This window comes from Lepidothrix coronata, unplaced genomic scaffold (genome assembly GCF_001604755.1).
Source record: "Lepidothrix coronata isolate B3197 unplaced genomic scaffold, Lepidothrix_coronata-1.0 Scaffold202, whole genome shotgun sequence".
Classification (NCBI taxonomy): Eukaryota; Metazoa; Chordata; class Aves; order Passeriformes; family Pipridae; genus Lepidothrix; species Lepidothrix coronata.
In genome coordinates this window covers 186,791-205,692 of record NW_016690382.1, presented here as the reverse complement: position 1 = coordinate 205,692, position 18,902 = coordinate 186,791, and the positions used below count along the sequence as shown (strand labels likewise).

Below are 18,902 nucleotides of genomic sequence, written 5' to 3'. Positions count from 1 at the left end.
CTTATTCTAATAATTTAAAACATTCCAGTGCTTATTCTAATAACTAAAATTATTTAATCTTTTGATTGCTTCAAATTAATAATTGAATTATTTTATATGTATATATATAAAGATAATCTAGTATAATTAATTTTTCTGGAAACGTTACTGCAGTGCTCAGTCTCCAGGCCTGGGACTGTGCAGAGCACTTTGTGTGTTCAAGCTGCATCTCCCTTCACTCCCCAAAAAGCCCTGAGCTGCTCCGAGTCTCTTGGGTGCATTAGCAATGTGGGCACTGGGGCTGTTGCTCAGCAGAGCTCTGGGTTTGGTCAGATTATGCAAACCCTGTAATTAGTTTTCCCTCTAATTGTCTGTGGAAAGAGAGATTGTGAAATTTCCAATCCAGAAACTGCTTTTTTGTCTACTCACTTTTAACTTCTACATGTATTTGTTTTAAATTGATTTGATTTTATTTTTCAGTTTGGTTTTTTTTGCCCCATATTGAAATGTATTTGCAGGGCAGACAATGCACCTTTCTTACCTAAAAAAAAAGGGAGCAAACTGCATATAAATCACCTTTAAAAGCCTGTCCAAGGTGGCTATGTATAAACAGACATCACTTGACAGAAACTGGGATCGAGTTGCATGAAACTTAACTCAGGGAATGGCATGATGCTTTTTTACACAGTGTTTTTTGTTTGTTTGAGGAGAGATTCTTTCCAAACCATTTGTTATTATGACAGCTGGCTGTGCCATGCTCTCCCATGAGCCAAATGAAACTGGTTGTCCAGTTTGGCCTCTGCCAGGTCAGGGACAGCTCTGGACCCATTGGCATGCAAGGGATGGGGTCTTGCAAAGCTGCTGGCAGCATCCTCAGGTGTTTATTCTGTGCTCTGTGCCAGCCAGCTTGGAGGAACTTCTTTTTAAAATTATTTTTCTTGTTTTTCACATCTCCTGTCCACATCCAGAGTAGCACAAAGGAGTGTTTGGAATTTTGCTGCCAACAGCAGCGGTGCAGGACCTGCACCAGGGCACCCAGCCCTGCTGTATTGCGGCAGGCTGGGAGCAAACCCACCTGGTACCTGAACCTTTAGGCATCCCAAACTCCTGTAAGCAAAGGTTTGTTTTTAAAAGTAATTTTCCTCTGTGTTACAGTGACTCCCATTCCCATCCTCCCCCCACTGTGAGATGCCACATCTTCACGGCTCCATCCAAGCTGGAAAAGCAGCAGGAAGGGAGACAGCAATTTCTTCCTCCACAGTAATGGTTAATATTCCCAGGTCCCTTTTGCTGAAGGTTATCAAAACAGCCCCACTGCCAGTCCCCCCTCTTGTGCTGGGCTGTTTCCCCAGGGCCTCCTGGGAAAATGCTTTTAAATGGCTTTTCAGAATTTCTCAGACTTTCAGAGTTAATTTTCATGGTTGTGAATTTATATTGCGCACTTAGAAAAAACATTGCCACTAAATCAGGGTGGATTTATAACTCCTGTCGCTATTAATTTGACTGAAATTTAAAGCACATTCTTTATATAACATGAATGAAAGGCTAGTATTTATGAATTTTTTTTAAAATTAATAGGAGAATATGATTTAGCAGGATCCAGAGGTATGTTTGACAGCTCTTTCCTGCGCTGAGCTGCCTTTCTGCAGGACCTTGGTACTGCAAATATTTACATCCCTGCTGAGCTGGAAGCCTGTGAGTCCTTCGGGCCCCATGGAGGAGCTGGCCCTGCCAGGGAGGTATTTCTTTCTGACAGAAATATCCAGCTAGGGTGTTTTGTTTGGGGGGTGGGATTTTGCATCTGGCTTCCCCAAAAATGACTGGGGTCAGGCCCTCCTCCCAGCAGAGAGGCACAAAAACCGGTCATGTCTCAATGCCGGCATATGCAGAGCTTTTTGGGGAAGGTTTCTGGTTACTTTGCCAATATGAAAATTAATTCCTATAAATCTGTCTCCTGTCTAACAGAAAATTGCCCCTGCAAACACTGACAGTTGAGACATTATATTTAAAATTACACACAAACTATTTAACCTTGTTTTTCTCACCAGCTGAAAACCAGCCTGCAGAGAAAGGGCGCTTGTGGTTATTATATACAAGGTGAGAGTGCAGAGGTTGTGTCCCTGAACTCTTGGGATGATGGAGAGGAGCGTGGGCTAAATCCAGCTCAGGGGGGTTTAGGCTGGATATTAGGAAAGCATTCTTCACCCAGAGGATGGTTGGGCACTGGAACAGGCTCCTCAGGAAAGTGGTCACAGCACCAAGCCTGACAGAGTTCACAAACCCTTTGGGCAATGCTCTCAGGCACATGGTCTGATTTTTGTCCAGTGCAAGGCCAGGAGTTGGACTTCAGTGATCCTTGTGGGTCCCTTCCAACTCAGGATATTCTGTGATTCTGGCACTGGAGAAGGGATTGATGGCATCTGTGGCAGAGAAGGGATGGTGGTGCTGGTGGCCAGAACGGCCTCACATCTTACCCAAAACCAGGTACAAACCACCAAAGAGCAGAAGCAGTCACTGTAAGACATCCCGAGGGGCTGGGCAGGCAGGAAAGGCTGTGGCTGCTGCTGGACCAAGCCAGCTGCCCTGATGCTCCTGGTGCAGGTATGGCAGGGAAACCAACGGGTCCCTGGGGCAGATGTGTCCTGTAAGCTCCCAGCACCAGGTCCTGGGAGCCACTACCTGCAAGCAGGGCTGCCTTGTGAAGGTCATCGCAGCATATTCCCAGTTAAATAACCCTGGGCAATGAATAACCAGCCCTGGAGCCAAGGAAGTGCTCCCTTTTTGTTGCAAAACTCATTTATAGACACGGTGGGCTCAGGGATGGGGGTCAGCCACGGGCTCTCTGCAGTGAGTGAAGAGGTCTGTACGCAGACACACGGGGGGATGCAGATCCACGAGCTCCCAATTAAGTGTGAAATCGGCTTCCTCGGCGTGGCTGGGTTTGCTGGCTGTGCTGAGGGGTTTGGGTGTGAATTTCACGGGAATTCTCGAAGACACTGGGACTTACAGCAATGCCACCAGAGGGGGCTCTAGTAATATTTAATGTGTGCGTGGCTCCGCATGGCGGGGAGTGGGCAGGCGCCCTGCAGCAGGGAAAAACGGCTTATTCTGGGCAAGGGGCTGACGGAGGTTTGCAAATGCTTTTAACGAGCCATAGATAGAGGGGGGAGGGGGGAAAAGTGATTTTTCAAATTATTTTCCTATTGAATAAAGGCACGAGAAGGACGACTGCTGTGCTCACCTCCTGCTCTCCATCTCCCTACCTTGCTTGGCAGAGAAAAGCCCCACCAAGGGACCAATGGGCTACAGGGGAACCGAAAAAGCTCCCCCTGGGTTGCCCAGGGACGCCTTGCTCCCCTCCTGGTCCTTTTCTGAGGCAGATGCTCAGTCAGTGAGTGGCCAAGTCCAGCCTGGGGCACCAAGTGCTCCCCACGATCCCTCCAGAGGCTGAGGGAGCCATGAAGCAGCTGGGCTTGGACCAACTGCTGGTTTTAGCAATCCCACACTGGTAGGCTCTTTGATTTTTCTGCCTTTGATTTTGCTATCAGTGCTACTGGCCCTGCTGTGCAACAGCACAACACAGCCTTTCTAGGGCTGCAGCTCAGTTGTTTGCTGCACATCTGTACGTGGCCAAACATCTGTTCACGTGTACATCTGATGAAGGGTCTGGGGCACATATCTTATGAGGAGCAGCTGAGGGAGCTGGGGGTTTTAGCCTGGAGAAAAGGAAGATTGGGGAGGACCTTATTACTCTACAGTTACCTGAAAAGAGGGTGCAGACAGGTAGGTCTCTTCTCCCAAGTAACAAGTGACAGGACTACAGGAAAGGGCCTCGAGTTGCACCAGGGGAGGTTTAGATTGGATATTGGGGAAAATATTTCACTGGAAGGGCTGTCAAGCATTGTCACAGGCTGCCTAGGGATGTGGTGGAATCATTGTCCCTGGAAGTGTTCAAAAAACAGGATGTGGTGCTTAGGAACGTGGGTTAGTGGTGGCCTTGGCAGTGCTGGGTTAACAGTTGGACTCGATGATCTTAAAGGTCTTTTCCATCCAAAACTACTCTTTGATTCTGTGGTCTGTATGTCCAGACACAGGATGTATATGTGTCCCAGCCCAAACACCATCAGTGGTGGCTTTGGCACCTCCTTCTCTTCACCCATTGCCCGTGTGGTGGGGAAGAAGCAGGAGCTCTGGAGGGTGTTCAGGCTTGAATTGCTCATGTCTGTGTGCATTCATGCACAAACTTACAGGAACGCAAAACAAATGTGGATGTAAACTGAAACAAGAGAGGCTGTGCTGCGCGTGGATATTGCTGTGCCAAAGAGCTTAAGAACTGGGTTCACTCACCATGGTGCAGAAAGGGGATGACCCCTGGTCCAGCTGACCCCTATCCTTCAGTTTGTTAAACAGCACATCCCAGCATGTTTACTTGATGATGGTTTATATATAATTTTTTAATGTTCCCCTAATGCTGCAGGTTCAGTCACGGTGCATGATCCATCAGTCTGTGTTGGGGGATGTACAGACCCTGAATGAACAAGCCAGGATCCCGTGGGGTCTTGTACCAGCTCTTCTGTGTGCTCATTGCTGCCAGTAGCTCAAAGGAGGCAAAAGGAGGTAGGCAGAGCCTTGCTCAGGGCCAAGAGGTCTCTCGTTCTGTGGACAAGGAAGAGAGGTATTGGGGCTCTCTCTGTGGATTAGTGGGGAGCAGTGCCAAGGCCAGGAAGAGGACACGAGCCCTCTTCAGGTGAAAGTGCAGATGGACAAACCAAGCCAGCAGAGATGATGGAGGCTGTAGAGAAGAGGCAGTCCTGCCTTGGGCTGCTGCTGTGGGTTCTGGGGGTTTCCCTGCTAAGGGACTCACACCCCCAGGGCAGTAAAAACCATCCTTGTGTGGGTTTCTGCAGGGTGAGGAGCAGTCCAGGCTCTGTCCTGGGAGCAGGGCATCAGGGACTTTCTGTGGGCTGGGAGAGGTCTCTCTGTGGGGCAGTGGAGACCTTGGGTCTGCAGGAAGTGAGGATGTCTCCAGCACCATGCATTGGAGAAGGGCTTCCCAAGACCCAAACCTGAGGTATCTCAGCACTTTTTGCTGAGCTGAACCCTGTCTGCTCTGTGTTCTCGCCTGGCCAGGGCTGCTGGGGTGAAAACAGAGTTTTCAGTTTCTGAAGAGCCTCTTTGTTTCTCTCCCATGATCTGAGACCTGGCTTGCATGAGATAAAGTCTTTCCAGGAATTTTGGATTCACAGTGTAAAACTTCTGTTTGATCATAAATTAAGCTCAAGAAGCCTCATTCATCAAAAAGAGAACCTTTGTTCTGGCTGCAGAATATATCGAGGCTCCTGCAAGCTGGAACAACTTGAAAACCCCTTTGCAGTTGGAACAGCTGGGTAATGATCCCCAGTGAGGAAAATCTAGAGATGACATGAACTGTTAAACATTTTAGGATGTAATTATAATACGTCTGATGAATGTATGGAATAAACACAAGAATATCTGTAGAGACTGTGCTGACAGTAGGAGCTTTGGACACCTCCCAGCCCCTATCAAACATTACAATCCGAGTGCAGATGCTGTCTCTCTGCTGTGAATTCCACAAAACTGTGTCCCAGCTCTCCATGGGGGAGCATCATTTTGTATTAAGCTGTCTCTCTTGGTCAAATGCTCAGCATCTCTGCAACACCAGATGTGATTTAACGCCAGCTGACACCTCAGCCCCACAGCCGCTCACTCACTCCCCGCAGGTGGGACGGGGGGAAAGAATCGGAAGAGCAAAGCTGAGAAAACTTGTAGGTTGAGAAAAATACAGTTTAATAAGCAAAGCAAAACAAGGCATTCATTCACTGCCTTCCCATGGGCGGGCAGGTGTTCAGCCATTCCCAGGAAATCTGGGCTCCATCACACGTAATGGTTACTGAGGAAGACAAACACCATTACTCTGAACGTCCTCTTGTTCCTTCTTCTTCCCCAAGCTTTGTGTGCTGAGCTTGTCTCTCCATATGGCATGGGATATCCCTTGTGTCAGTGGTGGTCTGCTGTCTCCTCCTAAATTCTTGTGCATCCCAAACCAACTCACTGGTGGGGTGAGTGGCAGAAAATGCCTTGACTCTGTGTAAGTGCTGCTCAGCAGTAATGAAAACATCCCTGTGTTATCAACCAGGTTTTCAGCACAAATCCAAAACACGGCTCCATCCAACTACTATCCCAGTCCAACCCGGCTCACAGCTCCAAACCAACAGGCACTGACATCACTCCCAAGGTTGCTCTCTGGTTACATCTCTTATCTTCAAAGGCTGGGTAAAGGACTCTATTCAACATTGCAAATAAGGACAAATATTTTCAGTAAAACTTAGTCAGAATTACATCTTTTTCATGACTGAATGTGCCCATTATGGCTTTCCTGGAGCGTGATTTATTCCTTTGTGCACTGTTCCTTTCTGAAAGCCAAGAGACAGAAGGGACTTACGTAGGAGCAAGACATGAGGCCAGAGACTCAGGCTGACTTCAGCCTTCACATGAGCCATCACTGCTGTCAGCCAGACAGTGGCATCTCTATAAAAATCTCAATGTAAATATTTGTTCTAAATCAGGCTCTTTCCTTTGCCTTGACCGCAGTATAATCGAGGGAGCTTATGAAATGCTGTATGATTTCAAATTAATTGCTACTGAAAGTTGGAGGATTTGTTGTCTGCCTTGCACACACCCCCTTGGGATCATTTTCTCTTGATTTAGTTTCTTTCTTCAAATTCATTTCTCACTGAACAGTTTCACAAAGGCCAAACTGTTTTCCTCCTCACAAAGCCCCTCTTGCTTTCTTGCCCTCCCTGCCCCTTCAGCAGGCAAGCCAGGGCTCATTGATGAAGGGAGATGAATATTTGCCTCTACTAACAGTTGGATTATTCCCACTTTTCGGATGCCATCTGTGTGACAGGGTTTGGTTTGCACTAAATACAGCCTGTGGGCTGAGCTAGGAAAACAGATTGCTGCACCACTACGTTAAATAATCGTCATTAAAATCTGGTTCATTGGAGGACTTCAAGCTGCATTGGAGAGGGGCTTTTTTGGAGGGGGGGATGCAGTTCACTTCCATGTCAGGATGCTGAAATCAGATTTTAATGTGAATTTTATGACACTCAGTTGGCAGCAGTGTCACCTGTGATCCACAGGATGTCTCAGGTTTGCAGGTGGGCAGGCAGGGGTGAGAACCACCATCTTCCTGCTGCTCTGGGCTGAGGGAGTGCAGAAAAGGGGCCCTCGCTGCTCTGTCTTTAATGTCTGTCTTTCCCCAAGCCCTCAATGCTTCGAGCAGTTTCAAACCCCCACTGAGAAATACTCTAAATTCAGCAACATCCTTCATTGCAAACCACCAGGGCACAGACTCCTGCTGGCTGCAGCTCTGAGGCACACACACACACACAAGATGCAGAAAGCCCTTTTAATTCTTCTGCCCCTGCAGAGGAGTGGCAGAGCTCCATAGCCCACAGGAATGTGTGGAGATCCCTGCCCTTCAGGTGTTGCAGGTAAAGCACATGGAAGTATTCTACCCTTGCAGTAGCTCCTCACATTTGCAACAGGTACAGTAAGTATAGTGTGCTGCTTCTAGCTGGTTTATTTCTGCATACAGAAAATAAGAAAATAACCTGAAGGTTTATTTTGCCTTCTCACCCAAAATATTTGAACTTTAACAAAATATTTGGGGGTTGTGGGGGGTGTTCCACTTGCTGTGAGTATATTTACACCAGTCTTCTACAAGATCTGTTGGCATTCGTGTATTTCCACGCCATGGATGAGGACTCAGTATCATCATCATCTTGATTGGCGGCTCTTCCTTGGCCTCCTCTTCCTTGAAAACTTTGATCTCAGCCAGTTGAAGAAGCCACCTTTTGCTTTTAACTCAAACTCTACTGGGAAATGGTCGCTCACTCCCAGTGCCTGCAAGACAAGGGCACAGAGCATAGGGAGCGGACACTCCCGCTCTCTCCAAGCCCTGTCCCAGTTGGGATATGGATGTGGGGAGGTGCAACGCAAGCACTGCATTACTTTGGGAAGATGCAGCAGTTTTATGGCCAGGACCATGTTCAGAACTGCCTGGACACCGCTGGCTTTGCACTCCTGTGTTAGCCCTTGCCCCGCTGCTGCAGAGGCTGTGCTGTGCCTACCTGCTCCTCAGTCATCTGAAAGTCCTTCTGGAAATCAAAGATGTTGGCAGAATGTGGCACGACAGCCTGGAGGAGCTTCTGTCCGCTGACTACGATCCTGCAAGGATCAAGGGAACGGGGTGCTGTGATGAGGTGCCTGACCAGCAGCAGCCACACTGCCCTGCTGTATAGTTTGTCCTTACCCATGGGCTTCCCACCCAGACATGCCAGCTCCTTTAGGTGCCTCCTTGGCAGAAAGGCATCTAAATATCTTGGCATGCATTGCTCTTGGAAGCCAATGTCAAATGGCTTCTGTCTAAACCCACCTAACAGTGCTGGGAAGTTGAAAGCCCTGCTTTGGATACAAAACACACAGGACACCAATGACTGGAGTCTCAGTGAAGTCCTCCTTAGATCCAGAAGCTCATTCTGCAAGAGGACTCTGGGCTCTAACAGCTGATGTATCTTTTGTCCCTGCTGAGGGAACTGCAGTGGCAGCAGGACTTGCCACATTGCCAGAGGAAGGTGAGGTGTCCCCTCCCCAGGAAGAACCTGGCTTTGCATTTGTCAATCCAAATTACAAATGGAAGAGCCAAAGTCATGGTGCAAAGCTGGCACAGAACAGGCAGCAGCACCTTCCTCCAGGTGTCTTCAGGGCTCCCTGGGGATGAGAAGTGCTGCTGAATGGCCTGTCATCTATCCCCACCTGAGCCACAGCAAGAGCTGGTTCTTGCTTGAAATCCTGCCTGTTCTCCAAACCTACTCACCAACGGGTCTGCAAAGTGCTTTGTGCTCCTGACTAGAAGCATTTGGATCACATTTCCCCTGGACACTGTTTTATCTTTGATGGCCTCATGTACCTTTGTTTTCTCTGTCCGTTACTGACACCTTTTGATATCTTTTTTCACTCAGAGGGTCATAACCAGTGATTGGTTTGGCAGTGGCCCTTTACCTGTCATATGGGCAGCTCGTGCTGCTCTTCACCGTCGTGTCATTTTTGTCACCAATTAGCCAGGTGAATTCGGAGTAAGTCCTCAACCGGATGTTCTTCCACTGCTTTTGGGGAACATAGCTACATCCAGCATTGAAGTCTCCCATGAAGATGAAGTTCTGGAAGGTAGGAGGTTTTTCAAAAGTTTCCATGAGGACAGCTCTTCAAAAGAAGACTGACAAGGACTTTTAAGGTCCATGGATGCTCCCAGTAGCCATTACAGCTCTAACAGCAGCCACCCTCTGAGTGCAGTGGGACTTCTCCTTTCTGCTGGGCACACCAGGGCATGCTGATAACAATCTTATTGGGAGATCGAGTTTACTGTATCAAATATGGAGAATTCAGCAAAAATACATCAGAGAGATACTCAAAACCTGGGTCTCATTATCAATGGATTTAAGATTATCAGGTGTGAATAGTGAATAGCCTGCCAGGTGACTCTACCAAAGCCCTGCTAGTAACACAGATGTAGCAACCAACCTCGGTTTTCCAGCGCTGTTTGACATCTAAATACACATCATAGAGCTCATCAATCTCCCGCACTGCAGTGTCTGGTGTGGTGTGCAGAGGGATTACAACAAACTCACTGACAGCTTAAAAACAAGGCAGAAGAACAGAAAAAATGTAATGGTTAAACAGATAATCAGTCACAAAGAAACAGAGACTGACTTGGAAGCAAGGGTGTTTTTTTTTCTGAGGAAGTTTCTGTTCCGACTGTGGACCAGAGGCAGTCTCTGTGTGGTTGCACAGTGTCCCCCTCCAGGCACTCAGCTGAGCCTGAGATGCTGTGCCAGTGCAGGCAAACCCTGATCCAGCACCCGTGGCAATCGCTGCTCCCACGGCCGTGCCAGAGGCAGGGAGTGCATCCACCAACCCACTGCCTGCAGCAGCAGAGGCTTTCCTGGGGTTGTGGCCTTTCCCAGAAAGGTAAAATGCTGCTCTTGGAAGGAAAAGCAGCATGGGGTCTGGGTGTGGCCCCTTGAGCCTTCCCCTGACATGCCTGGGTCCAGCCAGTGTTGCCTTGATGACTCACCAGTGGGACAATGACACGTTTCTGAAACATCTCACCGGTTTTTGGAGACTGGAACCAGATGACAAAGGGCTCCCTGGAGAAGACATCTTCATCCCCAGGCTGGGTGTCAGGGTACTGGTAGGTTTGTTTCACCGATACCAGATGTTGCCTGCAGCAGAATGGACAGGATAGGGAATGTCACACTTGTGGCTCGCTGGGACTTGTCTAACACTGACTCCATGCTCGGACCCAGACCCTGGGCCATGATCTGGGACAGATACAGCAGCACTGGTGGCTGTGTCTGGATGATCCCCACACCCAGGCACAGCCCATCCCACCCACAAAGCCTGCACATCTCCAGCTCCCACAGAGCAAAGCCACCACCATGTCCAGCCTATCTCTGTGGGACTGTGACCCAGAGGGCAGGATGAGGGCTGGCTTGTCGGCAAGGGGCCTCACTCACCTGTAGATGAAGGCATACTGCTCCTTGTAGCTGCTCCTTCCCAGCCTTTGGCTGGCAATGCACCTGTATTCATCCTTTGGCTCTTTTAGCTGGCTGGAAGGAAAGTGGTGTTCCTGAGTTCATTTCTGCACTCAAAAGCGGTTGAGAGGGAGGTAATTTTGCCTGTGCCCAAGGGTGTGTTGCCTGCCTGACCTCAGAGGCAGGTGGGTAAAGACACTAAGCCCTTCTCAGGAGCTGGACCCTTCTCCCTGCTCATTGCAGCCTCTGTCTCTCCTTCAGCTGGGTCTCACATCCAGCCAGCCAAACGCTGCTGTTTTGTCTGGACTGTCACTCCAGGCTGTCAATCCCTAATCTAAAGCAATTCCCAGCCCTGCAGGAAGGTGGCTGTCCTGCTGCAGCACCAGCCTGGTGAGGTAATTTCCCCTCTCTTCTTTTTTCCTTTGGGAATTAATCTGTAGCAAATTGAATCTAACGTGGTTATACTGATTTAAAAATGTGTTCTACAGTGGTCTGGAGCTGGCTTTGCCCCTGTCCCTCAGTGAGACTGCCAGAGCCTGGTCCTTCCTTGACACTGGGACAGAGCCCAAATCCTAAGATTTTGCCACCCGGCAGGGTGGCACTGAGCAGAGCACAGGCTCTTGCCAAGCATCTTTCCCAATATTTGCCCATTTGCCCTTGGCCACCCTACCTGGTGAGCTTCTCCACTAGGAGAGGACAAACACGGTTCTTGTTGTCCTTTATTTCCATCAGCAACATGATGTCACAGCGAGAAATGATCTGCAGGGGGAAGGAGCAGGAGGAAGTTCACATGTGGTGGGTTTTGGAGGATTAGGAAGGGGGTAGAAAGAAGTGGCTACTGGTGTGGGGGAAGTCCTTTGTGGAAGAAGTGGCACTCAGCCTGGGATCATGGGAGGGGAGCATTGGCTGGAGCGAAGCTCTTCTGCTTTCTGAGCAGCTGCACACCCCAGCACGAGCTGGGAGAGGAAACTCGGGAGCAGAGTGGTTTCAGATTTAGTGAAAAACTTCTGCACGTGCCCCTGAGGAGGAAGTGTGGAGGGGTAGGGGCAGCAAGAGCCACTGCCGTGAGCCTGATCCCCCCTGCCACTGCTGGGGGGCCGCCCCTGCCCACCCCCCTTTCCCTACGGTCAGCATTCACCTGCCCCAGTCTGTTGCAGACCCTCTGAAATAGCCCCTGGAGCCCAAAGCAACCTCCTCTCTGAAAACAGGGCTGCACAGCTCAGAGGGACAGCAGGGCTCAGCTCCTGCAGCGGCTGTTGGGATTCCCCACGGGAAAGCCCAGTTCATGCTCAGCCCAGCATGGTCAGAGGCTTCTCTCTGCCCCTGGTTTCATTGTTCTTTAAACTTTGTGGGTGATTTCTGTCAGGAAAAAAGCGCCCCTTTCTGCCCCCTGAAACTTACCCATAATTACCTAAATTACCCATAATTTAGTAGATATTGCCCACAGTGATGACAGTACAAGAAGAACGGTCTGCAAATGCAAAGCCCACGCAAACCCCTCTTCTCTGGCAGTTTGCAATCAAAGTATTAAAACCCAACTCCATGGTGCCGTTCCTTGTTGGTGCCATTCAGGACACACAGCCATCCCACTAATGCCGAGCACCACGTTCTCCCTTACTGTGGCATCTTGGAGGGCACTTGCAAAAGCTAAGAGTCTAAAATGTGGTTCTTTTAAAAGGCAGAGTTATCTTCAGCTGCTGCAGAGGCAGCCTGGTGGCGAGGGTTTGCTCACATAAATTAGCAATTGGGCTTTTCGGATTTGTACCAGACTAATACGACAGATACTCTCTGCTGTCCTGAGAATAGGTTTAATTAGACAAGAATATTTCAGAATGATTAGCACATAAGGAAGGCAAATAATGTATCACAAAACAAAGCTCTGTGGATTCGAAGTGAAAATTACTTTTACTGAGCACTGAGGTTTTCCTCCTTTCCTAACTCCATTTTCCAAAGGAAACAGCAAATGTTGTTTCTGTTATATTCTCACGCAGGCTAAAATAACAGCAAACATCCTATTCAACCACAGGCTGATTTTTACTTTCAGAGTATAATTTTTTTTAAATTATGCACTCATTTTTTCACTTGAAAAGAAAAATAAAGTGAAAGATAAATAAAGTTCAAGATTCCACAGCTAAGAAACCCTCAGAAAACTCAATGTCTGTCTCATCCAAGCAAACGAACGTACCTTTACCACGGCATCAACGACTTCAGGTCTGGCTATTTTAGTTTCTCCAAAAGACCTCACATTGAAGGAGCAAAGTTTTAGGCTCAGAGATGGGTTGAAATTGAAGAGTGAAAGTAAGAAGAGGAGCAACATCTTGAGGGACTTGGGCAAAATGAGTTGCTGCGAGTGTGCCTATAAATATGTATGTGTGTGTGTTTATGCACCCGTCCCTCTGCAGCTGGTTGGGAGATCAGATTGAGCAGTCAGCTGTATCCATCACGACCAGGAATAACCATTTCCTCCTTTCCCTCATTTCCATCTCCCAGCACAGAGCAGCATGGAGACTTTGAACTTCTGCCTGGGGGGAAAAGTGGCTCTGCTGAGCCAACCTCCCTGTCCTGGCAGAGCAACTGCTCCACCAGAACTCAGAATCCTTCCCCACAGAGAGACACCCCTTGTGGGATGTCTGCCATGACTGAGCACTAGCTGGGACCACTCCAGGCAGTGCTGGGCCAGGACCAGGCTCCCTGGGCCAGTCCAGTCCAGAGGTCAAGATCAGGAGATGGATGGAGTAGATGGTGAAAGGGTCTGGGAAGCAGCAGGGGTTTCTGGAGGGCACCAGAAGCCCCATTGGAAGAGGCAGCCATGGGAAGATACGTGATGCCCCAGCACTGTCCTTCAAACTCCTGGCCAGGTGTTCCCAGCACAGCAGTCTTGGTTTGTGCTGTGTGGTGGAAGGGCAGACATGAGTTTGGCTAAAACAGCACTTGAGTGAGGATGCTGCAGGTGGGATGGTTCAGTCACCCGAAGTGGCTTTTGCAGGGAAACCATCCCCCTGCCCTCCCTTAATCCTCTGCCACATGTCAGCCCTCGGACAGAGACACATTTGTTGGCCCCCAATCAAGTATAATGGCAGGAGGTATAATAAGAGGTCAAGCTAAATGACATCTTTAAGCATCTTGGATTTTTCTCCCTATGCTTACAGGGCACTTTCATATCCTCCTTCCTTTCTCTGGGAACAGCCACACAGCCTGCACCCCACTGCCCTGCTCACATGGCCACCCATGCAGGTCTGATCCAGAGGCACCAGCACACAGCTCCCAACACTGTCTGAACCAACTGAACAGGCTCAGATGGAGCTGGCACAAAATGCAGTTTATGGAGGGGCTCCCAAAAACGCAGCACAGTTGAAAGCAGTGGGATCCAGGTCTTGCTGGGGAGGCAGCTGCAGCTCTCCAGGGAGTGTGCTGCAGATGTTGGAATGGGCGCCACAAATCCATTTTGACCAGACAGGGATTTGGAGCACTGGCTGCTAGCAAGGGACATGCCAGTGTGCTGCCCCAGTGTTTGCTACCCAACCCAGCTACTGGGGAAGTGGGCATGTGACCCTCCAAAATAACAGAGCTTGGGCGCTGCTTCCTCTCCGCTGGGTCTCCAGTGAGCTGGCCCAGGGCAGGACAGGCTCTGGAGAAAACTAATAAAGAGGGAGGGAAAATGAAGGTCTTGGGCATTGTAAATCTCCCTCCTGACCTTCCTGAAAGCACAGCCTGAGCTAAGGGCTTGCGACAGCAGCTGCAGCCTCGGGGTCAGAGTCATCAAAACCCGCAGCTGACCCCAAAATAAGGCTTGCTTTGGCTACCCTGGCATCAAAGAGTAAATGTTTGTTGTGGTGCCCGCGAAGGCTCTGACCCTGAACTGCACCTATCAGTGCCATGTTTGTCCCCAGGGCCCCTGGCTTATCAGCCTCCCCTTGCCCCTCCACCTCAGGCATTATCAGGGGGACAGGCAGTGGCCAGGTGACCTGTTTGGGGGGACACTGGGAGCTCACATTCCTTTCTGCACTGCTTTATCTCCCTGTTTACTGCACTTCCTTTGCTCCTTATCAAACCATAAAACAGCCTCGATGGTGCATGAACATTGACAGTTCAGGCCTGCCCTGCTCTTGCACAAGAGGGTGAAGCTGCTGATGAAACCAACATAGGTTGGGGTTTCTGTCCCTACATGGAATGAGGCCAGGTGAGCAGCACCTGTGGGACATTCCTTAATAAAGCCCCTCCTCAGCCTCTCCCTCCTCCCAGGGGAGAGGCAGGTGATGAGACAGAAGGCAATGCTAAAGCCGTTTGGGCAAGAGCTCAGAGCATGAGTAGGTGCTGCCCAGGGCCCTTCAGCCGGGCTTTGCTGACAGCACCTACTGGGCATGGGGGCTGTGACTGCTGTGTTGCTACCCCTGGAGCAGCAGTTCAGCCCTCCATCTTCTTTCTGCTCCCAAGAAGGTGCTGTGGGATGGATGGCAGGATGTGTCCCTGTGTAAGTGCCTGCTTAGGGTCCCCATGGGACAGTGGGGTACAAGGGTCTGTCAGTGATGTGGGGGTTCCTCCTCTGCCTCCAGGCACAGACTCTTCCTTTTGGTCACAGTCCTGGCTGCCCTTGGGTCACCCACAAAATGGTTTTTCCTGGCAGAGATGGACTGAGAGGATTTCTGAGGTTTCCTGTGCCTTTCTGTGAGGGTTGCAGGCAGACATTGGGAGATGAGCCCACATCCCCTCCTGCTCTGGCAGAGGAAGCCCATTCTGGGCTTGGAGCACCGTGTGACTCACGGGGTGTTCAGTGGGGGGGAGCACCTATGGGGTATGAGTTCACCCTGGGACTCTGCTGAAGCTTCATTTCTCCTCTGTGGGCAAGACGTGGTGTCTGTGCTGGTCAGGGGTTTGATACTGCTGGGGTCACCAGTGCTGCTGTGTCCTTTCTACAAAGGGTGCAAAGGCTGGGCCAGTCTGCCTGAGCCCTGGTCTGTTGAGGTGCCCCTCCTGCCCCACTAAACAGCCCCATTAGCCTGTCCCCCTGAAGGGGAGCACGTGGCTCCAGGGAAGCACAGGCAGAACAGGCAGAGGTGATGCTGGGTGCAAGGGGGCAGTGTGGGGACGAGCACTGCCACACTGGTTCTCTCCAGGTGCCACCACAGCTCTGTTTTCCAGAGCTGGGCTTCCCCTTCCACATACCAGGCTTTAAGGTGTTTTGTGTTTCTTGATTTTTACCATTTTTACCCAAATTGCAGCTCTGTCTACATCTGCTGTGGTGAGGGGAGGACCAGAAAGGACCAACCCCAAAGTCACCAGCATCATCAAGAAAGTAGGTTCTTTGGGGCAAATGAAATGACCTTTGGTTTCTTGGTGACCTCATCACAACCATGAGGCAGAGTATTTTATCTCAGTCTCCTGGAATTTCAAGTTAATAAGTAGCAAAGCACTTGGGCCATTTCGTATTTCTAAAGTTTATAGCTGGGCTGCAGACCAAATATGGTCATTTGGGAAGCGGCTTCAGTGCCAATGTAATGGCAATAAGAGTCCTGGAATGACCATCTGGAATTTTCGAGTAATGGAGGGTAAAAGCATTTGGTGTGCAAGATACATGGAATGTTTTGAATCAATTCTTTGATGCTTAATTTTTATTTATAATTCTGGAAGGTACGTGTTCTATTTAATTACTCTTAGGGTATAATCCCTTTGGTGATCCAGGATAGGGTTTTCTTTTTCAACTTCATACGTCAGTATTGTTCAACTAGTGGCTTGAAGCGTGACAGCCTGCCTGCTATAAGGCAGTGCAAGGAAAAATGCCTCATCATGTTTTCAGTTTCCTGAATGAAGCCGTTTAGCTGAGCTGTAGGGCAGCACACAGTAATCTGAAATACAGGCTTTGATGCGTGACGAGGAGATGAGGCTTTGAAGTTATCCCTCCAGAAAGATATTGCAGCCACCAAATAAGCAGGTTTTGTGACATTAAGTACACCCGCATTGTTAGCAGGGAAAGATGTAATTAAAATGTGTGTAATATATGCGTTAACTTTCAGTAGAGTTAAGAAAGTATTATTTAAAGCTATTAAACGGAAAGTAGGTCTAGCTTTATGATGTTCTAAAAGGTGGGAGCTTGTGTTTGTCCCAGGTTGTGCAACGAAGCCACTGAAGAGTGACAGGGCAGCTGCTGAAAGCAGTGCCCAGAGGAGTTATTTACCCCTGTGCTCACTGGGAGCTGCTGTTTGCAAACTGGAGCGATCCAAGATCTTATCCCTGTCCTGGGGGGTGAATTTTGGTAGCTGTATGTTATTAAAGTCTCACACTGCTTTGGGCATGGCAAGGTCCCACGGTGGGCTCTGGGGCACCCGCCTGCCCCGGCGCTCTCCCGTGCCCACAGTCCCCTGGGGATTGCTCACGGCATCGTGCCACAGGGCCACCACCACGTGAGTGGAAATACATGGGGACTCGTCACCCTGGGAAGATGATTCACCTCACCAAGGCAGCGTGCCGTCACTTGTTATGATTACAAACAGCCTCACCATGTGCCCTGGGGATCCATCACCCAGCAGTGGGAAATAATATGGAAACTTTTCATCTGGTGGAGCAATACTGCTTCTCAGCTTGGTGAGGCAGAAGCTGGAGTTCTTCATAGCTACCCTGGCCTGATTCCAACCAGACCTTCTACCTTCCTATGGAAAACAAGACTGTTTACATGAAAGTCTCGTTTACTGGTTTCTGCCATGGGACAGCTAATTCTGATTAGTTTTAATTTTTTTATCCTGCGGTTGCTCTGATATAGGGAGACATTTTGTTTCTAACTGGATCATAAGTCATTGTTGTGGTCATCCTACATCCTGCTCACAGCATCAAGGTTGTGCTCTTGTGCTGGTGGGAAGCCCAGCTTCTGACCCTGGCATTGGGAATGAGTAATTTCCCACTGAGGGCCAGGAGAGCTGGCACTGGGCTCCAAAATGCCAGCAGCCTTGAGGGGTGACGCAGGGGTGACTCGATCCTCACCAGCTGCCACATCTGTGTGATGAGTTGTGTCTGTGGGCTGAGAGGAGAAACAAAATTCATGGGGCAGGTCAGTGCAGGCACTGGCCTTTAATTTTGGCTTGCCACAGTGCAGCCACCCCAAACATGGCCTCACAGACTCCTAAGGAGGTGCTCAGGGAGCTGCTGGGGCTCCCCCTGAAGCTCATCTGCTCCCTGCGGGGACAGGGAGCCCAGCTGTGCCCTGCACTCTCCCCACAGCCCCCCATGGCATCCGGAGAGCCCAAGGTCTCCTCCACTTTGCTGGGACAGAGGATCAGCCCCTGCCTGGCAAAGTCACCAGAGCACTGCAAACTGCCTCACCAGTGCTGTGACCTGCTGAAGCTGTGGTCTCATCCCAATGGTGGTTGGCTCGGGAGAGCCCTGGTGATCCCTCCTTTCCCCATCGCCAGTGAAGGAATCTCCCAATGACTCTTCCCTGTGGCTGCGCGCTGAGATTGCAAGAGCAGGTTCCCCGGTTGGCTCATGCCATGTTTCAACATAAAACCACTGCACGTCTCTGCTTCAGCTATTTTAAGAGCCATAATTCACCATGACTATCTCCAGGGACTTCCTACCAGGTGGCCTGGAATAGCCATGGTGTGGGTAATCCATCCCTGGAGCGAGTCAGCGCTGCCCTGCACGTGTCCCACGGGAGCCTTTGGCCAGGCACAAGAAAGCTGAACAAACAAATACGACTATAAACAATGTTTGGAGGCCTGTGAAGTACCTCCCACGTCCGATTAGGTCACTTTAGCGGAAGCTCAACTTTGTTTTGCCCAGCTTGACTGGGAAGCTCTTTAAAGAAAACCCAAAGCAGGCTGTGCCTCACCTTCACCAGGCCATCTAAAACCCTTGATTTTAGTTATAAATCTCTTCTAACAGCTCATGTTATCAAAAGCTTATGGTTATCGCAGTAAACTCTGACCTGGAAAGCCATTTATACCAGTTATCTCATCTCTCCCAGCTGGGCAGACCAAAGGGACATCCTTTATCAAAGCACAGGTGGGGTGAGGATTTGACCCAATTTGCATTTACTTAGGAGCTGATCTCATTTCCAATTTAATTAAGTTTTCTCATATTTTTTGGCATATCCTAAAGGTACGCACCAGCCTGATATATGACCCAAGGGGAATGAATGTAAATTGCTTATAGCAAAAGGATTCGGGTGGCAGTTTTAAGAAAAAACAGAGCAGATTTTAAATGCAGGTTGAAATGCAGCTCCTGAGAGCAAGCAGTGTCATCTGTTGGGAAGAGAGAGCAGGTAACAGACTTGTAACCTAAATGGCAGACTTACTCTTATACGGGAAATAGGAC

At 49.5% G+C, this 18,902-nt stretch overlaps 1 protein-coding gene and 1 long non-coding RNA gene across 3 annotated transcripts; one reads left to right on the top strand and one right to left on the bottom strand.

Annotated features, from left to right (window-relative positions):
* Positions 1–5,763: 5,763 nt before the first annotated feature.
* DNASE1L3 (deoxyribonuclease 1 like 3) lies at positions 5,764–12,980 on the bottom strand. The gene is made up of 8 exons (XM_017832439.1): positions 12,784–12,980; positions 11,269–11,357; positions 10,581–10,673; positions 10,174–10,286; positions 9,586–9,698; positions 9,067–9,224; positions 8,136–8,232; positions 5,764–7,908 (listed from the first exon to the last, which is right to left on the bottom strand). Exons 1-8 carry the CDS (start codon positions 12,913–12,915, stop codon positions 7,783–7,785), a joined length of 921 nt encoding a protein of 306 aa, XP_017687928.1. The 5' UTR covers positions 12,916–12,980; the 3' UTR covers positions 5,764–7,782.
* A 1,694-nt stretch (positions 12,981–14,674) lies between these two features.
* Positions 14,675–18,902, top strand: LOC108505930. 2 transcript variants are annotated; one of them, XR_001877637.1, is made up of 3 exons: positions 14,675–14,778; positions 15,818–15,891; positions 17,808–18,902. It is a non-coding gene; the product is annotated as an uncharacterized LOC108505930 (long non-coding RNA). The 2 variants fall into 2 exon arrangements; XR_001877638.1 differs by lacking the exon at positions 14,675–14,778 and adding an exon at positions 14,893–15,069.